This window comes from Cetorhinus maximus, chromosome 29 (genome assembly GCF_964194155.1).
Source record: "Cetorhinus maximus chromosome 29, sCetMax3.hap1.1, whole genome shotgun sequence".
NCBI classification, from domain to species: domain Eukaryota; kingdom Metazoa; phylum Chordata; class Chondrichthyes; order Lamniformes; family Cetorhinidae; genus Cetorhinus; species Cetorhinus maximus.
In genome coordinates, this window is record NC_135907.1 from 19,865,440 (window position 1) to 19,891,942 (window position 26,503).

The 26,503-nt window shown below is 43.3% G+C and overlaps 1 protein-coding gene across 1 annotated transcript; it reads right to left on the reverse strand.

The window, feature by feature from the left end:
• Positions 1–1,896: 1,896 nt before the first annotated feature.
• snrnp70 (small nuclear ribonucleoprotein 70 (U1)) lies at positions 1,897–25,206 on the reverse strand. Its single transcript, XM_078531742.1, has 9 exons — positions 24,612–25,206; positions 21,070–21,132; positions 20,362–20,416; positions 19,685–19,749; positions 18,618–18,680; positions 17,632–17,713; positions 6,263–6,364; positions 4,481–4,568; positions 1,897–3,215 (listed from the first exon to the last, which is right to left on the reverse strand). The coding sequence occupies exons 1-9, from the start codon at positions 24,756–24,758 to the stop codon at positions 2,471–2,473; spliced, it is 1,410 nt and encodes a 469-aa protein (XP_078387868.1). The 5' UTR covers positions 24,759–25,206; the 3' UTR covers positions 1,897–2,470.
• Positions 25,207–26,503: the final 1,297 nt, after the last annotated feature.

A 26,503-nucleotide genomic window follows, 5' to 3' on the forward strand; every position in this document is an offset into this window, starting at 1 on the left:
TTCAAGGTCTAGAGATAACAACTGCATGGATGAGAGTCCAGCTGCCGATGAACCGTGGCAGGGCAGAGTCAGTTGATGTTATGGAGATGAAAGTAGATGGCCTTGATGTGATGCAAAGTTCATGTCAGGGTCAAATATGACAGATTGCAAACAGCATGGTTCAGCCTGAGTTACCATGGAGCGGGACAGAGTGGGTAGCTAGGAAATGGAGTGTGTGGCAGAGACTGAAAACGACGACTTTTATCTTCCCAATATTTAGTTTAATTAAGTTCTGCTTATCCAATACTGGATTTCAGACAAGTTTTGGATACTAAGGGGAATCTAGGAATATGGGGATAGTGTGGAAAGGTGGTGTTGAGCTAGAACATCAGCCATGATCTTGCTGAATGGCACAGTACACTCAAAAGGCTGAAGGGCCTACTCCTATTTCTTACGTTCCTTAATATCTATTTAGAGTCAGTGGCAGGGCTGAGGAAAGCTAGAGCTGGGTGTCATGTGGAACCTGATATCAGGTTTTCAAATTACATCACCAAGGAGCAGTGTATAGATGAGAAATAGGGAGGGCCAGGGGTCAATTCTAGGGGGACTTGAGGTAACAGTCAGAAGTATTGCAAGTGATCCTCTGGCTATGACCGGATATATAAAAATGGAACAAAGTATTATACAAGCCCTTGTTTAGGTCTCATCTTGTACTGCATCCAGTTTTGGTCCCTTCACATCATGGAAGATATAGAAGACATTCACGAAAACTATCAGAATGAGACCTTGTTTAAAAGATCGGTTATCCAAGAGGCTGAAAGCACTGGACCCTTTTACTCCAGAATTCTAAAATGTAGACTTCAGGAAGATCTGATTAAGGTTTTCAAAATAATGGATTCAACGGTGTCCAGGTGGATAGACTTTTTGAATTAGAGAGGACAGGGTGAACCAAGGGTCATAAGTACAAGCAACTGAACAGTAGAGAATAGAAATGGCTAACTGTGTCTGTTTTTCCTTTTTGCTGAGGGTTACTAACCTCTGGTATATACTGCTGGCTTGTGCAGAGGGACAGATTTACTGCAAATATGCAAAAGGGACCCGGTCAAGTTCCCGACTGAGTCAGGCATCACTGCACACAAATGATACACAAAGTTATTGGGCAATGTGCCTCAGGATCATTAGCTGCCTGAACTAATTTTAACTGGGGTTGGGAAAAGAAACCAGAATTTCCCTAAATTCATTCCTTAAGCCCACATTGTTTATCTCTGCCAAATATCATGATTGATGGTGGTTTGGGGAGTTGGAGGTTGACACTACATGTTTACTGTATTAAGACTCTTATCAGACACGCTCAATGGACCAGCTAGCCTTTCCCTGCTTGTAAAATACACAAACAGTTAAAGCTATTTACAGTTGCAGAGGTCTGGCTTGCCTAGGTCATTCACAGCAAAAGCACTGTGACCAATGTTCATAGATTTTAAAGTTTCATAAGTTACCTGTTTGAAAGATTAATATATCCACGAGTTATTAGCCAGAAGTTAAAGTAACCGCATATAGTGAGGAATATGAGGAAAGAAGACTTTGGGCCCCAGGAAACAACAAAACTGTCCCCATTTTGACTGCCGATTCCCACTTCTGAGATATCTTTATTCATATTCAACATTGCTTAGAATGATTTCCAGCATGATCCAGTGGAACTGTAGTTGGGAGTTAAAGATATGTTAACAGCGCTCAGCATGCAATTACTTCAACCTGCTGGAATTCATCTGACCAGGAAGAGCCATGAAACAGCAAGGATACCCAACTAGAGCTATAGGTTCTTCAGCTAGGCAAATACTGAAATTACACAGCATTAATTTTGAAGTGCAACAGATGACAGAAATGCAAGACCACAAAAGGAGACACGTCAAGCACCAGTGACACATTTAAAGGTTTATTGTTTTAAATTCTAATCAGACTGTTTAAAGGCTGATGTAGACATCTTTCCACCAAAATTGCTAATTTTGCCCTCTGATCCATTACCTTCAAAAACTGCAATGTAGATTTATTACAGCACATAGCAACGAGAGCCTCTTTCTCCATTAAGGGTCTTATACTCACTAGAAGCAACTGAGTACCTGATGTAATCAAAGGTGCACAATGCGGCAAATGTTCACCCAAGCCAACATCTCACTGATGGACACCTGTACATAAGAGTACACAGTTGAATCGGATGGCTTTAAAACAGGGTTTATTGTGTATTAGACCATAAAAACAGATTAATAACATTTACCAACCGAGTTTCACAAGGCTCAAGGATTCCAAACCTGCTATGATACAGTCACTAAAACTTACCCACCTTAAGAAAAAGCAACGAGTACCCCGTGCTGAAAACTTCCTTCACTACAGCTTAAAACCAACAAACAAAATAAGGTTGCGATTTCTGTCAAGAAAACAGGGAAAATGAAAATATTGGTCCAATTGTAAAAGTCCACTTTGAACACAGGCCTTTTCAGTAACCCTCCGTGGGTGGCTCCATTTGATAACCATTTTCAGCCATCATGAATCCATCTCCAGATTGCATCGACTCCTGATCCATGTACATGTCCTGACTGGTTTCCTCAAGTTGCTCTGGAACCCCATTATCCTGCAGTTTGTCAGATTCCTTATTCCTGTCTCTATCCCGGTCCCTGTCTCTGTCTCGCTTGTGATCTCTATCACGGTCCCGTTCCCTATCTCTCCTCCTGTCCCGGTCTCTATCCTTGTCCCTGTCTCGGTGGCTTCGTCTACGGTCCCGATCCCGGTCTCTATCTCTATCCTTATCTCTATCTTTGTCTCGTTCCCGTTCTCTATCCCTATCTCCCCGTTCTCTATTTTTCTCCTCCGTTTCGGGTTTAGACTCAATGGGTTCAATGGCTATGTCGACGGCCTGTGCATCATTGTGAGGTCCGTCACCTGCCTCAGGCTGGTCTACATCTGTACGTTCTTCCTTCTTATCCTTATCCCTGTCACGCTCTCGCTCTCTCTTACGATCGCGACTGCGGCTGCGCCGCTTGCGATCCCGATCCTTGTCCTTATCCTTCTCTCTACTTCGCTCACGGCTGCTACGTGCTTTCCTTTCTTCCTTATCTCGGCTACGTGATCGAGGGCGGCGCCGCTCCCTGGAACGGCTTCTGCGCCGCTCACGTTCCTTGTCCCTTTCACGACTACGCTCACTGCATTCACGGCGATCCCGGTCTCGCTCACGATCCCGGTCCCTGGGGGAGAAAATTGAAATTAACATAAGAAATAGGAACGTGCCCTTCGTCATTCAATAAGATTATGCTGATCCGACTGTGGCCTTAACTTCACTTTCCTATCTGGCCCCATAATATATCAGATTCAGAAATAAATCAAACAAAACTATTGTAGAAGATTCCTGTGACACGAGTTCAGAATCTTGTTTTGCCACTGAGCATTTCCTTGTAGTGGGACAGCTCAGTGAGGTACAATTACTTACTGAGCCAAAGAATAGCACCACATGAGGTCTAAACTATTTATATAACACATTTATTGATAACTGGAGACACTAAATGAACTTCTAAGTAATTGCAGAATAGAGGGCAACCAAAAAAGAAAGCTGAAGTTTTAAGGCAGTTTTTAATCTTTAGGAGTACTGTTACTTTCAAACAGCTGGCTTCTGAATTGTTCTGAATTACAGGCTCAGTTCAGTATGGTATGGCTATTTTCTACAGTATTTGCCACTATCACCATCTGCATAGTACTCCTACCATTCGTTATTGGAGCTGAACAATGTACAGGGAGAATAACTCTATATGGTGACTCTCAAGAGTTGCAGTAAGCAGCATAAAATGGTCTTGCAATGGTCCAACTGGGATATTAGTGCACCACAACCAAAAATGATGAGGTCAGCACTTGCAGATTGAGAGTCTCCAATGGAGCACAAAAGAGGTAGCTGTCAGTTTGTTTCTCTTCCTTCTCCAACACCAAAAACTCTCAAAGTTAGCATTCAGTTTGCAGATCCAACCTTTTATGCAGCAAGTTCCCAATTTTAACAATGCAAACAAAGGCCACAGACTTTTTGGTGCTAGGTTTCAAAGCAGCAGCACTTGCCTAGAAAGCTTGCTCACTTTCTCGAGTAGGAAAAGATGTGCAGTGCCATTCATCCATTCCCACCCTCATGTCAAAATAAACAAATGGCTTGCCCCAAGAAAAGTAAAGCACACCTGAGTTAAGTGCAGCAGGAAAACCTAAGGCAGCTACAATGTTATGAGTCGAAAAGAACAAATCAAATATGGTGCCTACTGATATAGTACAACATTTTCCAAAATATCACTAAACCTCAGACAAGGGGAAGTTGGTCACATTCACAACCAGACCTCAAGTTCACTGAACACATTGACAGTCATACTGGAGATCACGAATGCAATCCAGTGCAAAGTCTCTAGTTTGGTGCACACAGAAAACTTACGGCAGGTTTGTTCACTTAGTATGTCAGTTATTGCACCTCTATGCTTCTCACCTTTCGTCATATCGTGGAGCATCATCACGACCTGAATGTTTGATATTAACATCCGCACCACCTCTGCGAGTGCCCCCAAGTCCACCACCTGCAACAGAAAGCAACGGATCTTCCTAAGTTAGCAGCACAGGATCCAGTGCAATCAGATCTGGGACATCGCCGCTACTTCCTATCAGCTTAATCAAATCAACAAGGCGGCTCAGGTTCCACACTGTAAAACTTAAATGTTTCCTCATTCTGACTTTTTGAGAGGGGATGTCTTTAAAAAAAAACTGGAGTCTGAGGAAATCAGGCCACACTACAGCTACAATGGGTCTATACACAGGACATTGTGCCCATGAGTGGTGAGTTGTAGTCTACTCTATTGCTGACCTCTACAGAGGTTCAGCTGGAGCCAGGTAAGACTGCCCATCCATTGACAGGAGCACTTTACTACAGACCCATCAAGACTTGTGTTAGTTATTGAACACAATTGTGTGCGGTCAAAATAAACCGTAAATTACTGATTATTTACTGTACGTGTAAAAAATGAAAAAGGGTAGAAGGAGCCTGCTTATTTAAGTCCACTCAGCAAAAATACTTACAGCTTCAAGTCCACTGTTCAGACTTTGTGATCAGTTAAGAGTCTAAGTTAGGCAGAAAGAATCTATGTTTGTACGCTGTTTAATCATAACTGAAATGTTTGAGCGCTTAAAAAATATAGTTGTACCTGAAAGGCAGTAACTAGAGACCTTGCTCTGCACAAAACAGCCATTTCTCTACAAATCAATAACAGCAGCGAAATGGATAACTACATTTTGGTATTCACAGAGGAAAGTTTACTTACCAGACACCAGATACAGTTGTAATCGGTCCCATGTCTGCTTCCAAAACTAAGATGGGATTCAAACCTCTCACTATGCAGAGATCATTGCATAATGCAACTCCTCTGGTTATACAGGTCTGCATGTGTGGCTCTTGCTAGTTAGGTAGGTGCAGGCACCCACCAGGTAATCACTATCTTTTGACAATAATATAGATCCATAACATTCTAGATAGATCTGGGACTGACCAGATACCTGCACTGATCTTCAATTTCAAACTGAAATGTTGCAAAAACCCTGATACACGCAGAGGAGTTCTAATCAGTCACATATGCATCATGCAAGTGCCAGGCAATGACCATCTCCAGCAAGAGAGTCTAACTACCACATTGATATTCAACATTATCAATGCTGAATCCCCCTCCATCAACATCCTGGGTGTCACGATTGACCAGAAACTTTACTGGACTAGCCACATAAATACTGTGGCTAAAAGAGCAGGCCAAAGGTTGGGTATTCTGTGGAGAGTAACTAGCCTCCTGACTATACAAAGCCTTTCCACCACATATTGGTGCCCCATTATAACCTTAAACATTTGCTCTCTCCACCACTGATGCACCATGGCTTCCGTGTGTATCATCTTTCAGATGCACTGCATGAACCCACCTAGGCTTCTTTGACAACAACTTCTAAACCCACTACCTTTACCACCTAAAAGAACAGGGCAGCAAATATATAAGACCATCACTACCTGCAAATTTCTATCTAAATCATGCATCATCCTGAATTGGATTTGTTCAAAATCCTGGAACATTCTACCTAACAGCACTGTGGGAGTGCTCACACTACATGGATTGTAATGATTCAAGGCAGCAGCCCATTGCTTACCTTCACAAGGGCAGTTCAGGACGGGCAATAATTGCTGGTCTCTCCAGCAATACCCACACCTGCTGAATGAACAAAAGCAAAACAATCTTACCCAGCCTCCTTGGGCGCCATCCTTTCACAGTACGGCCTCTCTCCACATCAACCAGAACTCTCCTCCCATCAATCTTCTTACCATCTGCGTGTTTGTATGCAGCTGCAACAGAGTGTGCCCAGAATAGCAACTAAAAGTCAGTGGGATTGAACATGGCAAAGCCCCACCCAGTCCCTCCCCTTTTTAAAGGAAAAATATACAATTAACTTTTCATGCAGAAACAAAACCTTTAGGAAAAAAAAGTTCTGTTTACCCTCCCCCTACTGCCCCCCCTCGCCCTTCCTCCTTCAACATTTGGAAGCAGGCTGTTAAATGAAATGCAAAGACCAGGGCTAGCTCCTCATTTTCCCAATACAACACTGCATTCTGGGAAACTGCCTTTTTGCTCTTCTAACTTAGGACAATCTGTTTCTAGTCTTCACAATTAAGAGCTTTAAAATTGTGTAATTTTGCAAGAATTTGTTTCATTGGAAAAGGGAAGAGCCAACCCCAGCTAGTGTACAACACTGAACCATTGAGATCTAATCCTGGAAAGGGAAAAAAAAATCTATTAGAGCAATTGTTAATTGAATCCATTACTCAAACACTCATCACACACACTCACTTTAAATCAACCAAGTTCTACTAGATTCAGGGGGAATTTAGGCCCCAAAAAGCACCAGAATAAAAACTGTCACTGGTTGCCTTGCAACAGAAAATGGAAACCAAGCCAATTCTGAAAGCAACCGAAAATAGGGCACCTATGGTTGAAAACCCTTGTACAGCGCCCAGGTGTAAGGTTATTAAACCACAGGAGTGTCAGGGCACTCAACTGAAGAAATCATTAACAGAGAGACAGTGCTTTTAATTCAGGACTGACTAACTGAAGGGTGCAGATTAAACAGAACTTGTCTACCCCAAATTGACAGTGTAAGCTACAGACCAGGCCAAGAGTTAAACGGGGAAAGTTTTAGACCCTACAATATGTTCAGCAACTCTGGCCATTTAAAGCTAGACAATGACCCAACGTAGGATTGCAAGTACAGCACATGTGCACTTTTGGTTTCAAACAGGAACTGACCACTGTGCAAGCAAACTGATGGAACAGGAAAGGGCACTTTCCAAACGGGCAAGCAATTTTTTTTTAAGGGGGCAGGGGAACATTGGGACACAGTATTCAATCACCTTGTTGAAATGGAAGGCTGTTAAACGCTACGTAATTCCCTAACTCAAATAGTCCTTGCCTAGAGCCATTATCATTGACTCAATCTCAAGACAATTGACAAGAAAAAAAAACACCATGCAACATCTTCAAACCAGTCTCTCCCACTTTTTTTTAGTTGAGCTGGCTAAGTTTTGCTTTCAAACTAACCAGCCCCCTATTCTCCAGGGCTATGTTCTTATTTAATTACTGAATTGTTTAAATACTATGGTCTTTATGAAAAAGGATACTTAATCGCTGCCCTCTGCAGAATTAGCGCAAATTCAGGATTGAAGTAAAAATACCAATTTTGTATTTTTTGTGGCCTAGATCAGCATTTTCATTCATTGCATCACTCATATCTAACGGAACAATGAGACTATGTTTCAGTCACACTAAAACAGGGCCATTTTGACCAGGGTTACAAGATCCTGCTTTAATTTTTTAAAATTGTTTTCCATCCGCTATACACCACCAGGGAGAAAGAAAAATGGATTAAAAACAGGAACTGGAGGAGGAGGGACGAAGAGGAAAAATAAAAAGTCGATATAAGCACTACACAGCACCACTAACAAAAGAAAAGAGATTTTACCTGTACGTTTACTTACAAAAACTGCACTTTAGCCCCCTGCACTCATGAAAATCGGGACGCGCTATCTTGCCAACAGATGGTACAATGTTCAGTGTTTCGACTTCCACTGTTTGTAACTTTCTGCTGCTGAGGATTTACCCTTTACTTACTGCACCTTACCTGCTTTCAGCAGCGATTTGGTTTTAAGTATTTTCTACATCGGGCGTTTGATTACTTTAACAAGCATATTCAAAAGATAATATATTTACTTAGATTTAAAAAACGGTATCAGAGAAAAATGTCTGACTTGTGGCTTTTTCCTTCTTTCAAATTTACTCCGTGAAATCACTGCAATTTGAATGTCCAAAGAACACCAACTTCTACAGAGCCGAATCCACACACACAGAAAATTGAAAATGACATTTTGGCTTTCTCTTACCACAGAATCCTTTGTATAAGACTTTTAATCACTTTTCAATGCTATATTTAATTTTTCTGCCATACACTTAGTAAGTGTCTTGTCCTCTCAGCACTTAACGTTGGCAACTGAATAAAAACATGGCTCAAGATATCAGCGGCACCAAAAAGGCCAAACGCAATCCAGAACATGCTCATCTTTTTGTGCAGCAACATGTTATAACTAAAACTGCACTCACAAAGGTAACCAACCTACTAACCAGAAGACTGCAAATATAAAAATAGAAACAGCTGAATTTCAGCATCTGTTGGATTTTCAAAGTTTTACATCATCACTGTATTCACATGATACATGATCTGGAAGAACTCGGAACCTGCAGAAATACTACATTTGCGTAACACTTAAGGCCAGCATGTAACAAAGGGAACTTTGTTTAATTTTCAACTTGCAACAGAGCAGAGCTGACTGACACATGCCAGGTAAACAATATTACTAAATTTCAAGATGAGTAGTGACACACCTAGGATGATGTAGGAAATATCTGCCCAGTTGCTCAACTCCAGGACCCTTTACCCTGTAACTTTTCATCAGGTCACAAGAGTACATAATCCCTTACAAGGCAACTAAACTTCCCAAAGCTCTAAAAATCACTGGAAGTGAAAGTGAAAGAAATTAAAGGCATTTTTACATTATAATCAATTGGGTCCTGGGAGATTGCTCAAATGGAGCCTCCTCTGTGAGCCACTTTACCATTTACCCTAGTTGGGACCATCACTCCCACTCTGGATGCGCATTCGTAGAAGGTCAGTTGTCTTTAGAGAATATCATACTTGGAGTTATTTGGCCCACGTGCAAATAAATAAATTTAACAATATTATATTTCTTTTTCAAGTATGTAAATCTCACATTCTGTGGTACGCCTAAATTTTATTATTTAATTTAGCACACTCTGTCCACATACTTGCCCAGACGCAGAGGGCTGGCTGCATATCTTTGATGAATCATCTAATTCAACAGTCTAAGGCTCACAAATATCCAGACTGCAATGCAGTCAGAACTCTGGAGATTGCTCTGTTTATGCCACACCTCTTGAAAGCGAACCAAACACCTGCCAGCAACAGTATTGTCAAGATAAACGTGCTCGGGTGAAAACTCAAGTCGACTAAATACACAAAGAAGTGGACAAATGTGCCACAATTTTTAGCGATCCAGTCTGATCAAAGAGGGAAATGCAGATTGCATGTAAAGGCTAGAAACATTAGCACAAAAAATGCTGCCAAAAGATATTGCAGCTTGGATAATAACATTTCTTTAAAGAGAGGATCTCACTATCAAGACCCCTTCTAGAGTCAAAACGTAACATGAGCATCCTTCTTTCGTTCTCCCACGTGCTTTCTTATCCAAGTGAAGAGACAGTTTCACTGACATAGATAGCCAACTTGTTTGGAGATGAGATTCAGGTGATTTCAGGGAACCAGGTGGTAGCCTACAACAGGCAATCCAAAATTTGTATGGCATCTCCACTTCACATGTTAATTAACCTCTCCACTGCAGTCAGCCATCAAATTTACTTCTAGTTATCTCAGTAATTGCCCAATAAAAACAAAAGTTTTCCCAAATGTTGAGTTTTCTCCCAAATCAAGGAGCAAGATGGTGAGAATCCCTCTTTAAAACTAGGTATTCTTTGAACATTCAAGTTAAGTATGAAAAATTCAACACAAGTCAGACAATCCCTTGTGTATTTTTTTTAAATAAAAAAATACTTTTACCACGTTTTACCAATGTAATTAAAATACCCTGTTTTACCAATCCAGCATTGCTTCTCTGTTCTCGCAAGCTTCCATTTGCTTGGAGTATCAAAGGCTCCACGATGTAGACTGGGAATCCCTTCACATCAGCTTACCTGGCTCAAATTTATTCGATGAGCACGATTTTTTTTTTTTGAGCAGCTTTTGTTTTTAAAAAGGCTCTTTGCATTTTAACATTTTTCTTTGGAAATGTTTTAAGTGTATATGAATGGGCACTGAGCTGCAGAATCCCTTTATTGAAATCCTACAGATTATTAAAAAATGTGAATACATGACATCACAGTGAAAGAATGAAAAGAGTTCAGGATTTAAAAAATGCTTTTTTTTAAAAAAAAAAGTTTCCACTGCAGTGCCAATAGCCACATTGCTCTAGACAGTGTGAACCAAAGCACATTTTATTGACCAACTTCCCAGAAATATGGTCCATTGTGGATTCCTCAAACGTGGTCTTTAGCAACAAACTGAAAGTCCGCAAGCGGAAGGAGGGGAAAAACAGAAAATCATTTTTAACCTAGCTAGAAATCAAGATAGCACCCAGAGTGCAAAATTTAAAAAAATTTTTAGGCCAGCCAAAGGTGATGTTGCAGCTCCAAAATGTGGTATGAAAATGGCTGGTATGTTACTGATGTGATGTCACTTAGACTGCTTGTAACTAAGCCAGCAATGTTTAAATTTCAGATAGGTTTTTCTCAGCATTAAAGGTTGGTTATGAGAGAAGGGGGTCAAATTGTTTTGAGAGAGGTCCATATATTTGATGGAGAATTTTATCCGATTTAACAATTCTGACAATCATGAATTCAAAAATATTAATGTACATGACTAGAACTTCCAAATTGTGTTTATAACGCACAGATTGTAAAATCTGCAAAAATGTAAAGATACTTTAGTGACTTTAGCCAATATATAAAAGGTTGAGAATATTATGATTTTAGCCTTATGGGAGTAACACTGGAAGTGTCATTACTGCAGCTTCTACATTTCAGCTTATGTTTCATTTTCCTAAACTCCTAATATTCTCAGACCTCTGCACTAATTATGCACGTCCTCTCTTCTGCTATGTATGATCTACAAATTTAACCCCAACTATACCTCTTCCAGCAAGCCCCTTTTGTTGAAAGCCCCTTAAAGTTCCTAAGGAAAGTGCAGAGTTCACTTAAGCTGAAATTGCCAGCTACGTTTGCCTAACTAGTTAAAAAAGATGCGGGTAGGTCAATTCCTGGAAAGGTGGCATTTAAATGAACCTCAAACCCAACGTTAATCCTTTCCATGCCACTGACGTGTCACCTTTCAGGAAATGCTCAGGGTCAAGAGGGACACAAGCTAACAAGTTTATCCATCTCCTGGTGACACTTGCTAGAGCTGGCCTTACTTTTGACTTGAGCCTGTTTTCAGCTGAGTGCCAAACTGCATTACACGTATTTTACTTTGAATAAAAAAGGGGAAGGCATTAGTGTCCAGAGAATCAAAGAACATTGCAGCAGATACCAGCCACCAGGCCCATTAAATTCACACTGGTGCTACCCTAAACACCAACTAGTTTAATCACACTTTCCTACTTTGAATCCTGGAATGATGCAGCCATTTAGCCTGTCACATGTGTGCGGTAGTTGGGTAGATGTGTTCAATAGGAGTTGCAATGAGAGAAAGTGGAAGAAAAGGAAAAAAATAATGTTGAAAAATGGCTACTTTAGTCAGAAGTGTTTGAGTCAGTGTGGCAACTAAATTGTTTGAAAAAAACACCACAGGCAATAAATCTAGGACCAGCAGGCAGGGACGGGGTAATCATACTCGCTCATAACTTCATAGCATTGGAGTACTATGGCATCTCTTTCCTAGGCTGTGCCCAAGTGCAAAATAGTCTGACCTGCCTTGAAATCATGATCTTTTCCTTTTTAGTGTTAGTTAACTTTACATGATATGTCCAAAGAGGAATGAAATCAAGAGCAGCAAGTTTCTCAGGTGTTTGTGCTTTTAGTTTATGCTGCTGGTTATGAAAGCTACAGAAATGTAACCCACATTCAATTTAGTGCTATTCTTCATATTTTGATTTAATAAATGTTTCATCTATGGTTAGAATAGATGTAGCACAACTCTACAAGATTTTACTGCAACCTGTTCAATTTAGAGTACTGAAGGTTTACAGTGATATCTGAAGCATGTTTTGAAGATAGGCTAGAAATTAATACCGTAATTGGAAATCCAAGCAAGACAAGCTTTTTTAATATAAAGATGTTAAAATGTGACAATTTACTTATGAAGCCAATGAGAGAATCAGTGAAAATAACGAGTTTTAGTTAGACAGATCACTGCACAACTGCAGTTAAAACTAACAAATTGCTTCAGAAAACAAGCTCCAGTTATTCCTAAAGTTACTGTTTAATCTTTATGCTCCACCCGCATTGCAAAACCTCTAGACTTTCAGCTCAGGAAATTAGAGGGGCTCATTAAATCTTATAACTCTCTGCATTAAAAATCTGGTGGGTAACTACACAATTCCTTTTTTGCAATTTGATTTTCCTACTTCTTTTCTCCTCTTCCACCTCCCTAGTAATCAACGGTTGCTCCAATGCCTTTAAGCTCAGCAATGCTTAAATCTCTCACTCCTTAGTAATAAAACCAGCAGGAAAAGCAGGACATTGGGGATGTTAACTACGCACACAGTATTAAGTATGTGCATGCACAGTTAAGTGCTTGTGCTTACCGATTAAGTGGGCTAACTGCAAGATATGACTGCAAATTAAAAAACCTACTTAGTCTAGCCCAATATCAAACAACTACCTCCCCCCATATACACACTGCAAATGCCTTTCAGAGAAAAGTAAAGCAAGAGCTCTATATTAAGTAGATAATATTTTTGAAACAAAAGTTACTCTACTTCAGTCGTTCCAGGGGTGCAGAAGTACAGTGACCTGATCATGACTGCCTCTAGGGTCTGCATATTTTGCTTTGCTCGCTCACAAGCAACTAAGTTTCCTTAAACCTCACAAAAAGACATCCTAAATTACTCATGGCAAACTAAACTCCAAGCCTAAAAACTAAACCTGACTTCAAATATCTCAAAACAGGGTCTCTCCTCCTTATAGCATGACAATGCAAATATTTATTTTTAATTCACGTTTAAATAGCCATGAAGTACTTTTTAGATTCCCATGTCCAATACTAGTAATCTCCAGGGACTCTAATAGTGCACACAGGAAAATTAAATCCAATGTCAGGGTCGTCAGTTCTAACTTTTCTGGATTAGTCTGAAAACTAAAATATGTTAATCATCATTACTCCTTAGAATTATGGACATATCCAAGAAATTAACTCCAGTATCAGACAGCACCAGCTAACAGATGCATTTATAGTACCCGACAACGCGTTCGTACATGCATCATTTAAAGGAGCATTAATAGAAAGCAGAAAAGTCCATTTGTGTGGGGAATCTTTTTTTCTGAAACAAATAAGAGTCTTCATACAAATGGTTTCCAGTACTATGCTATCTTCTCTCTTACAAGTTTCAGAAGCTATCCAAACCATCTTTCAGGTAGAAATATGGTTATCTCCATATATTGCCCAACAGGAACACCCCAATGAAGAGCCAGTCTGCAAATCTCATCCCTCTTGCTACCAGGTGCAAACCCTCTCCCACTAGAAGCATCAAACAAAGAAAGCAGCAGCTATGGGACAACACTGAAGCAATTCATTACTGACTACGGTGAAGAAAAAGCAACTGTAAGAGTTAGCAGATGCTTGGCTAGTTGTCTGTTAGGATAAACAACAAGGTCAAATCATATCTCACCACTGAGCTAGCTATTACATGGGAAGGAAAGAGAAAGGGAAGAAAAGGGGATTCTCAGCAGATTTACTCTCTCAGTCATTAGCTAAATATTCATTATACTTCAAATCCAAGCAATAGACCGATCAGTTTGAACCGAGACCTCTCAAATTAGAATTCCCACTCTGCTGTGCTAATTTTTCACTCTAGTGCAAAGCATCAACTTTTTAAATTGACAGTCTTTGTAGGTGCAGATCCCAAAGACAGGAATAAGAGACAAGGCCACTGAGTTTCTTTACCCCGGGGTTCTAAGCCCTAACAACTTTGTAGCAAAGACCCTTCCTTCCTCCAAGCACTCAAGTTTGTTTTTCTGTATCACCTCTATTGTGTTTTGTGTAGCCTCATCTTTCTGCACTTTAACTGCACTCAGCAAATCCAATGGATCTACATTCTGTATTTTAATCACTCTCTCCTCTCACTGTGGTGATGTATTGTGAGTTCTTACCCATCATACAAACCCATATACCAACCATACAATGAGATGTAAGGGGAGCATTAGCATCAGCTGCAAGCCAGCAGTGGCATTTGCCATCAGAATGGTGGCTGCAGTGACAATAGAAATAACATAGAATTAATATACCCCAGCTTGCAAACGTAGTGTACAAATTACAAACAAACTATTAAAAAATACCACACAAACAGTGAGGCCCTTTTCACAAGATGGTTTCATCCTCATTTAAGAACCAAACAGGTCAGAATTTAATTGTTTTTAAACTTCATGTTGGAAAAGCTCTCCAATGCAGTAAAACCTGTGCTACGCAGTCAACCCTGAGGGAACCAAATTCCTGCACAATTTTTTTGAAGCGTAGGCAGACTCAGCATAATTACAAGACAACGAAAATATCACACAGTCAGAACACAAGTTTGAAATGCTGACTATGTATTAAAGACGGTTATGGTCAGCCTGAAGGAGAATGGTCTGAAATTGAAACTTGAAAGAGAAGGTGGCTGCTTAACCCAAGTTATACTGAATGGAATTCAAAAGAAGCTTCTGATTATTTGAAAAACCGGGCACTTTAATCAAGGAAGACAGCCAATAGTTTTCAGTGCAAGTGTTATCCATTGCAAAATTGCAATAAAAAAAAAATGTACAGAGGGGAGAGGTTTCTCAAAACCTTTTCAGTTGTGAAAAGGGCCCAATGACGCAAAAAGTCTCTTTTTTTAAAATAAAAGAAAAGACTCATGCCCCGCACTGTTAAAAATTTGTCATAAGCATTAATTGGCAGCATGGAACTGCACTCATCAGTCTTTGCTCTCCACACAGATCATTTCTGACAGTGAAGTTAAGGTGGAGAAGACTTGAACACCTGGAATGATTGAGGAAAAGTACATAGTACATCCTCAATTAAACAAAAGAAAAATAATTTCTTGGCATTACTGTTTCGCTTGAGAAGGCTAATGGGCTCAAACCCATTCCACCAGGGAAGGAAAGCTGCAACAGTGCACTGTGAGCACAAAATAGAAGGGAATATTCTTACAAACTTCCCCAATGTCAACCCAATGCAATTTTACACTGCATTTTAGGGCAGCCAGGCACTAGATTCCCAGAATCACTTCAAAAATGGGAAACCACAGGGTTAGAATGCCTGGCCCAGTGCTGTAGTGACCCATGCCTTCAAGATTTATGTTCAGCAGTCTGCACTAGCATCAAGCAGTGTCTGCACCCATCCTGAATATGAAAAAATATGCATTAATAAAAGTGAGGACTTGATTCCAGCTGCTCAATATGAATACAAAATTAAACTAACCTTCAGTGATTAAGCAGGAGCTGTGAAGCAAGTCCTCAATATGATAGTCAAACATAAATCATTAACATTTTAATACACTACCCTTAACACTTTCAAGATACTGAAAGCTGTAGTATACTTACCACACCATGTGTCCATCATTATACAATAATAACACTGAAATAGCCCCCTACAGACCATCAGCAACACCAGTTCTAAAACAATGTACCTTGGAGTAAATACAATTGAAACTTGATAAATAATAATGAGTCCAAACATAACTGGTAAGATTGTTTTTCCCAATAACTGGCAAGATTAATTGTTATTCCCAATGCAAGTGCTAAATTAAGTGTAAACCCAGATTTCAGCCATATGTCTTGACAATAGCGTATGTATATCAGGTTTCAGCTGTATTCATCCATTATAGAACTCTCCTCCCAACCTTCTAAGGGTGACCTTTCAGCAGTGTGTTCTTTAGGTGATCGAGTGGTTGTGAACTGCTGTCACAAAACGCAGTGACTGACTGATTCACGCCCTCTTCTGGGGATAAATTTTAAATATCCAGGGAGAAGGGAAGCAGGGAAGTTCCAACCAGATTTTCTCTCCCTATCGAGACAGAACTTCCTGCTCATTTACAAATGAGTCTCATAGCATAAATAATTAGGATGTGGAAATCAAATGGTTTAGGCTTAAATATTCTACTGCCCCGAAAGCTTTTTGGGTTTTTTTGGTTACTAACCAGAAAAGGCCCAAAGGACATAGCTCAATATTCTCTGGTTTACCTAGGGAACTAAACAACAGTTTTACTGGTCAGTTCCATGATCCTGCACTACGCAAAATGTGTTTTGTCTCTGGCTTCGTATGGGTTTCAATGGGCCCATTAAACACAAGACAATGTTCATCACTAATAACTCGATACAAAGTGATGCTCACTATATCAAGACATTGTTTTGGCGGGGCTGATCTGATGGTTGATACTGTGGTTACTCATTAGTTACCAATTGTTCACCCCAAAGTAGCTCATATACAGGTGAGTTTGGAGACTGATGACTGCTTAATGAAATTAGTCAAACCCTTCAATCAATGCAGTCAAAGTTGATTTTAACATCTGTGGATAGTTCTTTTTATATTTAAGACAGTCAAACCCCAATATGAAAATTGAGAATACCAGGAATACCTGTCACTCAAACTCACTTGCTATGGATTCACCCCCTCAGCCAGGTCAGTAGTTTACACAATGAGTACCCTAAGCTCAAAGGATGCCAGGCTCACTCCAACTTTAAAGTTCATTTCCTGCCACCCTGTCAGTGTGCAATCCTATCTGAAGACAACACAAAGCTGACTTTTTTAAAAAAATCTTGTTTAAGGATCAGGCACAAATACTGCAAAAAAAAAGCTACACTAAGGTACCCAAAGCCTTTTAAATCAAGGATAATTACACATCTGGATGTATTGGATTGGGTTAAAAGCTTGGTGAGTTGTCCGTGTTTCCTCCCATTTGATTCCAGGAAACTTCCAAATACAGTCCTGAAGGCTTATTTAGTACATGTGGGTTGACACACAAAAAACGAATTTGAAAGGCTGCTCTGTATCTATTTGGGATGATCATAACCAAAGTAATGGCTTCCCATGCAGAATCTTTTCAGAACAGAAGCCCAACCTGGAGCAGATCCCAGCGTATATAAATTTTGATTCAGAGAAAACACTTGCTGTGTAAAGAAATCAGAGGCTCAAGTCTGCACCCAGCAAGCTACACAATAGCATGTTCTATATATGGGAGCTCCTGAGCTGAAACTATTAGCCATTCAAAACCTCTCCCACCCCACAAACACACAAATCACTTACAATGCATGTCTCGCTCATGCTCATATTCGATGAAAGCGTAACCACGGGGCTTTCCGGTCCGTTTATTATACACCATGTAGATCTTGAGAAAGGAGAAAGAATGCAAAACAGCACATCATGGACCGAACAAGAAGTCACATAATACAAAACAATTGATTACTTAGATTAACAAAAACCACAGTGCACTTGATCATCCAGATCCCAAACCAATCATTTTCCACAGCTCCACCCTTCACTGCCTGCTAAACTGAGTATCTTTCCAATTCCTATTTGAATCGCTGCAGTCCATGTGGTGTAGGTACATCCACGGTGCTGTTAGGAAGAGGGTTCTGGATTTTGATCCGGCTAAAATGAAGGAATAGTAATATAGTTCCAAGTCAGGATAGTGTATGGCTTGCAGGGAAACTTGCAGGTTGTGGTGTGCCCATGCATTTGCTGCCCTTGTCCTTCTAAGTGGTAGAGTTCATGGTTTTGAAGGTGTGATTGAAGGAGCCTTGGTGACTTGCTGCATTGCATCTTGTAGATGGTACACATTGTTGCCACTGCATCAGTGGTGGATGGGGTGACAATCAAGCAGGCTCCTTTGACCTTGATTTGAAAGGTCACCAACCTGAAGTTAATTGTTTCTCTCTCCAGCATGCTGTATGGCCTGCTGAGTATTGAGAACATACTGGTTTTACACCTTTTCTCTTTACAGGTACTGACTATTTCCAGTTTTACTACAAGAACCTTTTAGTTTTCTGCTCACTAACTAGGAGTCAAATGATGATGGACTTATTTGAAAGCTCCACCTCCAGGCAGGATTAAGTTTGTTCCAGCAAGAAGAATTTATTTACTTATGTGCTGTGCTTCTATCCTGTTCTGAGGTTTCGTCCCACTCTTGGCTGTCAGGACATATGCAGATTTAAGAAGACCACAGGATTAGCGTTCTATTATTCAGCACTGGTACCATAATTTGAAACAAACTCATATTATGGGATGCTTACCCTTTTGATGGGGCCATAGACCTCAAATTCACGCCTCAGCTTGGATTCTGTTGTATCATAGTTCTGTAGTGAAGAGGAAACAAGAGTCAACCATTTACACACAAAAAAAACTCAAACTGATCAGAAGTGGTTCAGAAAAGTATGTTATTTCCAATGACCAAGTTACAGCTGATTATAGATTCATATAAGAAAATCAGTAGTCAGTCCACCAAAGTAGTTCAGCCTCTACTCCTCCACTTGTCTCAGTCTGGCAGCTATCTTGCTACATGTCTCCCAACAACCCAAATTCAGCACCCAAGGTCAACTCTTTCTTGTTCAATACCCAAGGTTTCACCTTAATAAAACAGTAACTCGACTTTAAGAATATCATATCCAACACTAGATAATTAGCCAAGATCTTAAAACAGTTTTTCTTAAGGATAAAATAGTTAACTCAAATGCAACTGGTCCTGGGGGCCAACAAGCCACCAAAACTAGGCTTTTAAAAAAATTAAATGACAAGGAAAAGGAGGTTTAACATCCACCATCATGCTGGCATGATAAAATAAAATCTGAGATAACTGTCTTTTTCACTGTAATATAATATAAACAGTGAGTGGAATTGGAAATTCGCAATTATAGTTCTACCAAAGATTCTAAACTGTTGCCTTGTACAATATGCCTCTGCTTGGGACTTGTTTCATAACAGTTTTTGGAACTTAAAAACTCACAAGGTAGTTGGATGACCCTCTTAACATATGGAGCAAAACACTCCTCAGTTACATGCACAACACATGCAAATGATCACATAACCCAAGTGGATTTCTTTTCTCTCCTGCAATATTTCTCTTCTCCCTTTGGAGTCGGTAGTGCACACACCCCAGGATATTTTGAACAAAAACTACACAGCAACGGGGGGAATAGTAAGTGGGTTTCAAGCTGCAGAACACGGGCTATTGAAGTGATACATCTGTCCATACACACTGGCTAAAAGGTAATCAGAACTAGCAGCCCACTAAATTGGTATCCATTTTCTAATACAGTTCTTTTCCCCCCATTGGAAAGCTAAAAACAAACTGAAAACTTACCACCCTGGCAACAAAGAGTGTCTTGAAAGCATCACCCTGTGCATTTGGATCATTGTGAGGATCCCCTGTAGACCAGAAAAAATGTAAACTCTCAAATGCTGCAGAATCACAATTGGCATTTGCTTCATTAGCTCTGGAATTCCCTCCATATATCTCTATCCTCCTGTATAACATACCTCTTTGACCAATCTTTCGGTCACCTGTCCAAATATCTTTTGCAGCTCAATGGCAAATATTGTTTGGTAATATTCCTATGAAGTGCTTTGGGTCCTTTTATCATATAAATGCAAGTTGTTGATCACAACAACTAAGTTCAACTATTCATATATTAAACTTACTTATTTTCTGGAGCATAACATAAGATGACAAGCAAAACTCTCTTAATATGCCATTGCCACCGTTTAGTTTACTTGGCCAAAAGTATCTGCAACCCATCAATAATTGCATAATTTTGTTTTGCTTTAAAGGATGTGAAAATTAGAGTGCATTCCCAGGGGTGGAAAGACAGCTCTCTATGCCTAATTAAGCAACCCCCTTCTAAAAAGCTTGTAGAGAGATGACAGGTGCAGACAGGATCAAACTCCCTAAGTTAAATATCCATTGTCATTATACACCTTGTCAGCCTTGGTTTTAATTAGGTACAAGATTCAATTCCACATGCCCTCTGGTAAACTTACACATCTTAAGCTCATTTTCAACTTCCTGCTGTCTTCTCTCGATCTTCTCACGCCTCTGCAAAAGGAAAATCACAATGTTTTGCATCACACAGGAGAAAGTCAGCAGAATCACCAGGTAATAAGCAGAACCACTCACTGGGTAATCCATAGGAATTCCAGAAGTAGAATATACCTATGAGGACTTCCAACATCTTACATTCTGCAACTGAGCTTGATAATATTTGGAACAAGATGAGTCAATAGCTCCCCGATAATAACAACTGAGGTGACCACCCGGCGTACCACTAAGATTACAATGGTAGGTAAAATTTTTATTGTATGTTGAATTAACCGATTTGTGTTAAACAACAGCCAGGTGGCTTCAGATAGCAGCAGGAAGGGAAGATAAACATCTATCCAGTGACTACTACTGAAAAGTTGATGCATACACGATACTTGGGAAAAGGGTCAGACTCAGTGAAAACCCTGTAACAAAATCACATGCACTGAATGTTCTGACTGGCCATGCATAATGGCAACTTCAACAAAGTGCTGAAAAGCTTAGAGCTTCATGGATCCATATTCCTAAAGAAAACAAACAAAATAACTTTTCAATGAAAGAAAAATAGCAACAGAGGCCCTCAAAGTATTACAGCAAAGATATTTTCTGACATCACCCCGTCCTACTATACTTAATCCCGCATTGTACATCTGGCATAGATTTCTCACCTTTCTTTCCATGCGCTCCTCCCGCGTCTCGGCTCTAGTTGGAGGCGGGGCATCTCTAGGGTCCTACACAGCAGAAAAAGGCTGCAATTAAAAATTCAGAACTACACATGCAGGATCCTACTTTATTAAGTCCAGGAGACTAGCTGATCTTCCCTTTCCCTGGACAGAGGCCAGTTAAATTAGGAACAATAGTGTGAATACATTGCATAATGCCTATTTGGCAGCATGCTGCAGAATATAAGCAACACTATGATCAGACTGTGACATAATTACATATGAGAATTAATGATTCCTGTGAAACAGCAGAGCACCAATATAATTGCAGGTTAATACCAAATAGGACTTGAGCATATCTACAAGAATTGTCAGGCATTCCAGACTTCAATACACAGATACTTTCCCAAAATGTGATGTGTGTCGTTTTGAGGTCTCTATGTCCTGGTCGATGTCATTAACAGCCTAACTGATGATTTATCTTTTCTATGTACAGGTGGGCTGCCTCATTTCCCAAGTTCCTACCTTTCTCAATGAGCCACAGTTTACTTTAGATGCCGCAAAGTCTCAAAATTATGATCTATAAATAAGTTATTTATTCACTGCACAAATATGAAAGTCACAAAGGAAATTAATCTGGCCTAATTAATGCCCATCCCCAGAACAAATGGGGATGAGTGTGGTACAGGTCCTTCATGATACCATTAGCTTCTTTCAGGTGCAACCTCCATTGGGAATCGTTGAATATAAAGGCATTAAAACAATATTAAAAATATCAATGCAGAGTTTATATTTCAAGTTAAGGACTTTTCTAAAGGTTTTTTGAACACGCGCATCTGCAATAATTGATTAGGAACAGAATATTGTATCAAGTCTTGATTTCAGCAGACTGGATGGATGAATAGATAGAATGGGAGACCTAGGAACAGAGAAAATTCAGAAGGTCCAAATGATTACAAGTTGCTGCAAAACAAGAATGAGGGGTGAGGAAAAGACATGGATTATATATGGGTTAAGCAGGGGAGGTCAGGGGCACTGCCTCACAAATCTTCGCTCCATCCCCGAAAATTCATTAACATCAACCCTCCTCCCTCCATGATTGCCCCCACACCCTCTATTCCAACAAGAGGCAAGCCACTCCTTCACACACCCACCTCCAACCCATTTCCCCCCCATTAACACCCTCAAACCTCATTCTCCTTCACCCAATCACTTCCCTCCACTCATGCCCCAAACCCCCACTCTCTCTCCCTCCCTCAAACCCCTCTCACCCACCCCAACATCATGTCCCTCTAAACCCCATCCATCACCTCCGAGTCCCTCAATCCCCCTCCCTCACGCACCCCTTCCGCCCGACTCCATCAACCCAGTTTCTTAACTGATCCTCTCATCCACCCCCCCCGCCACCCCGAGTCCTTCAACCCACTCAACAATCCCCCACCCCATAACCACCCTCTCTCATTGCCTCCGAGTCCCTCAAACTCCCCCTCCCTCCAAGCCCCCTTCGAGTCCCCCAACCTCCTCCCTCACCACCCCTCCCTCACCTTCTCCGAGTCCCCCCACCCCCAAGTCCTCCAACCTCCTCCCTCACCACCCCTCCCCGCACCCACCTCCTCCGAGTCCTCCAACCTCCTCCCTCACTACCCCTCCCCGCACCCACCTTCTCCGAGTCCCCCACCCCGTCCCTCAAACCCTCCTTCCCAAGTCCCTCAAACACGCCCATCCACCCCGAGTCCCTCAAACCCACCTCACCCCGAGTCCCTCAAACCCTTCTCATCCAGCTCCCAGCCTCACGTCCCTCAAACCCACCCTCCCCAAGTCCCTCAAACCCTCCACACCCATCCCCCAACCTCACGTCCCTCAAACGCCCTTCCCAAGTACCTCAAACATGCCCACCCACCCCCCCCACCCCGAGTCCCTCAAGCCCACCTCAGTTCCCCAGTCCCTCAAACCCTCCTCACCCATCCCCAACCTTGCGTCCCTCAAACCCATCTCACCACCACCAACCCACCCCCTCCCCCCGCCGAGTCCCTCAAACCCACCTCTGCGACCCCCCCCACCCCAAGTCCCTCAAACCCACCTCAGCGCCCCCCTCCCGAGTCCCTCAAACCCACCAGACACCCACCACCCCCTCAAACTCACCAGACACCTACCCCCCCACCCCCCCGAGTCCCTCAAACCCACCTCAGTGCCCCCCTCCCGAGTCCCTCAAACCCACCTCAGACCCCCCCCACCCTCAAACCCACCTCAGCCCCACCGCCCCGAGTCCCTCAAACCCACCAGACACCCACCCCCCAAGTCCCTCAAACCCACCAGACACCCCCCCCAACCGAGTCCCTCAAACCCACCTCAGCGACCCCCTCCCGAGTCCCTCAAACCCACCTCAGACTCCCCCCCTACCCCGAGTCCCTCAAACCCTTCTTCCCAAGTCCCTCAAATCCTCTCATCCACCCCCCACCCCCGAGTCCCTCAAACCCTCCTTCCCACGTCCCTCAAACCCTCATCACACATCCCCCTACCCCCCCCCCGAGTCCCTCAAACCCTCATCACCCATCTCCCCACCCCGTGTCCCACAAACCCTCTCCCCCCCACCCCGTGTCCCACAAACCCCCCCTCCCCACCCCGTGTCCCACAAACCCTCTCCCCCCCCACCCCGTGTCCCACAAACCCCCCCTCCCCACCCCGTGTCCCACAAACCCTCTCCCCCCCACCCCGTGTCCCACAAACCCTCTCCCCCCCCACCCCGTGTCCCACAAACCCTCTCCCTCCCCACCCCGTGTCCCCCAAACCCTCTCCCCCCCCACCCCGTGTCCCACAAACCCCCCCTCCCCACCCCGTGTCCCACAAACCCTCTCCCCCCCCACCCCGTGTCCCACAAACCCTCTCCCTCCCCACCCCGTGTCCCCCAAACCCTCTCCCCCCCCACCCCGTGTCCCCCAAACCCTCTCTCCCCCCCCCACCCCGTGTCCCCCAAACCCTCTCTCCCCCCCCACCCCGTGTCCCCCAAACCCTCTCTCCCCCCCCCACCCCGTGTCCCCCAAACCCTCTCTCCCCCCCCCCACCCCGTGTCCCCCAAACCCTCTCTCCCCCCCCCACCCCGTGTCCCCCAAACCCTCTCTCCCCCCCCCACCCCGTGTCCCCCAAACCCTCTCTCCGCCCCCCACCCCGTGTCCCCCAAACCCTCTCTCCCCCCCCCACCCCGTGTCCCCCAAACCCTCTCTCCCCCCCCCACCCCGTGTCCCCCAAACCCTCTCTCCCCCCCCCACCCCGTGTCCCCCAAACCCTCTCTCCCCCCCCCACCCCGTGTCCCCCAAACCCTCTCTCCCCCCCCCACCCCGTGTCCCCCAAACCCTCTCTCCCCCCCCACCACAAACCCCCCCCACCCCGTGTCCCCCAAACCCCCCCCCCACCCCCCGTCCCACAAACCCCCCCCCCCCACCCCGTGTCCCCCAACAGCCCAACCCTCTGCAAACGGCCCCACATGGGGCTTCACCTGAGGCCTACTTCCTTTACCACCCCGCACCCCCACCGCCGCCGCCCTCTCTCACCTCGAACTCCCTGACGAAGCCGGCGATGCCGGAGTAAGGCTGGTTGTGGTGTTTCTCATGCGGCAGCTTCTCGAGCGGCGGCAGGTAGGGCACCGGGTCCCGCGGCGCGAACAGCGCCAGCAGGTTGGGCGGCAGGAATTGGGTCATGGCGAAGCCGGGCCGGGATCAACAACAACAGCAAAAAACCCCCTCCCAACCGCCCCCCCCCACCACCTCCACCTCCTCCAACGCGCCCCCTCCCCCGGGAACCGGCCGGGGTTAACTCGCTAACTATCACTCTAACTAGCTTAGCCAGCGGAGTCGGCCACTCGCGCGCGCCGAATGAGCGAGAAAAAAACAAAATGGCCGCCGCGCCTCTTCACACGGCTCACCCCACCCTCTGTATCAATGCGTCGCCCCTCCGCTCACTCACAATCGGAAAGGGCAACAAAAGTTAGAACGCCAAGTCCTTCATGATAGTTCTTTGCCCTCTGATTTTATATCTAAAGCGCACCTCTCTTCCTTTGGCTTTCCGTTCGCTTTATTTTTCCATTTTACGGTGGGGACTATTTTTTCTCCTCAGCGTGGCGGTGGGATATCACCCACCCTTTATTTCAAAATAACGATCGCCCGGAATTGTGGGCGGGGCCCCTCCCCCGCGAACGACCGGACGTCCCGCCTCTGCTCGCGCCCGATTGGTCAAAGCGACAGCCTCGCATTCTCCGCCTTTGGATTGGATGGCACATCGACCGACAAGACAGGCCGCCGCTCACCCTCAGTGCTGCCTGATTGGCTTCTTTGCCTAATCCTTCACCCGCGGGCGCTGCTGATTGGTCTTGTTGGATTGATTGGCAGGTTAGGTTCACCGCCTCCCTGCCATTAAAGGGGCAGCGTTGCTTCGGGGCTCCTCAGATTAAAAAGCAAAAAATACTGCAGATGCTGGAAATCTGAAATAAAAACAGAAAGTGCTGGGGGAACTCAGCCGCTCTGGCAGCATCTGTGGAGAGAGAAACAGAGCTAAAAAGAAGTAGAAATGTGATGTGATGGATTTTATACTGTTTAAAGGGGGTGTTCCAGGTGGAGCAGGATAGAAGGTCAGGGATAGGTGACAGCTAAGGATGGATGGACAAAGATGTCATGGACACCAGACCAAGGGAGTGTTAATGGTCAAAGCAAAATACTGCGGAGGCTGGAAATCTAGAACGACATTAAAAAACAGCTGGAAAAAACTCGGCAGGTCGGACAGCGTCTGCGGAGAGGGACACTCACGGAGTTGACGTTTCGAGTCCTTCCCACCCTTCGTCAGAACCAGAGTGTTAATGGTCGCGGTAAAGCGTAAAGAAAGTGCTGATGGTGGCACAGATGTTAAGATGGGTGAGGCGCTAATGGAAGAACAAGGGTCAGCGCTCTGTGAAAACGCAAAATAGAAACAAGTGACAGATGGCCCTAATAATAAAAACAAAAACAAAAAACGGCGGATGCTGGAAATCCAAAACAAAAACAGAAATACCTGGGAAAACTCAGCAGGTCTGGCAGCATCGGCGGAGAAGAGCAAAGTTGACGTTTCGAGTCCTCATGACCCTTCAACAGAACTAAGTAGAAATTTCACCCCTTTCCTATTTCTACTTAGTTCTGTTGAAGGGTCATGAGGACTCGAAACGTCAACTTTGCTCTTCTCCGCCGATGCTGCCAGACCTGCTGAGTTTTTCCAGGTATTTCTGTTTTTTGTTTTGACAGATGGCCCTGTTGGGGGAGGCAGGGTTGGGGGACAAAGGGTTAAAAAAAATGAACGAATAAATGAAATGATGAAATTTAAAAATAAATAAACACACATTGGATTAAAAAGGGGTGAAAATGGAGGAGAGTGTTCATGGTCTGAAGTTGTTGAACTTAATGTTAAGTCCAGAAGGCTG

What these genes read in the sequence shown, in the direction of transcription:
- snrnp70 (XM_078531742.1), bottom strand. Translation starts at nt 24,758, where the DNA reads ATGACCCAATTCCTGCCGCCCAACCTGCTGGCGCTGTTCGCGCCGCGG. An exon ending in GCTTCGTCAGGGAGTTCGAG is followed by an intron (nt 21,133 to 24,611) that starts GTGAGAGAGGGC and finishes TCTGCTGTGTAG; the next exon opens with GACCCTAGAGATGCCCCGCC. An exon ending in GCTCCACGATATGACGAAAG is followed by an intron (nt 3,216 to 4,480) that starts GTGAGAAGCATA and finishes TTTCTCCCCCAG; the next exon opens with GGACCGGGATCGTGAGCGAG.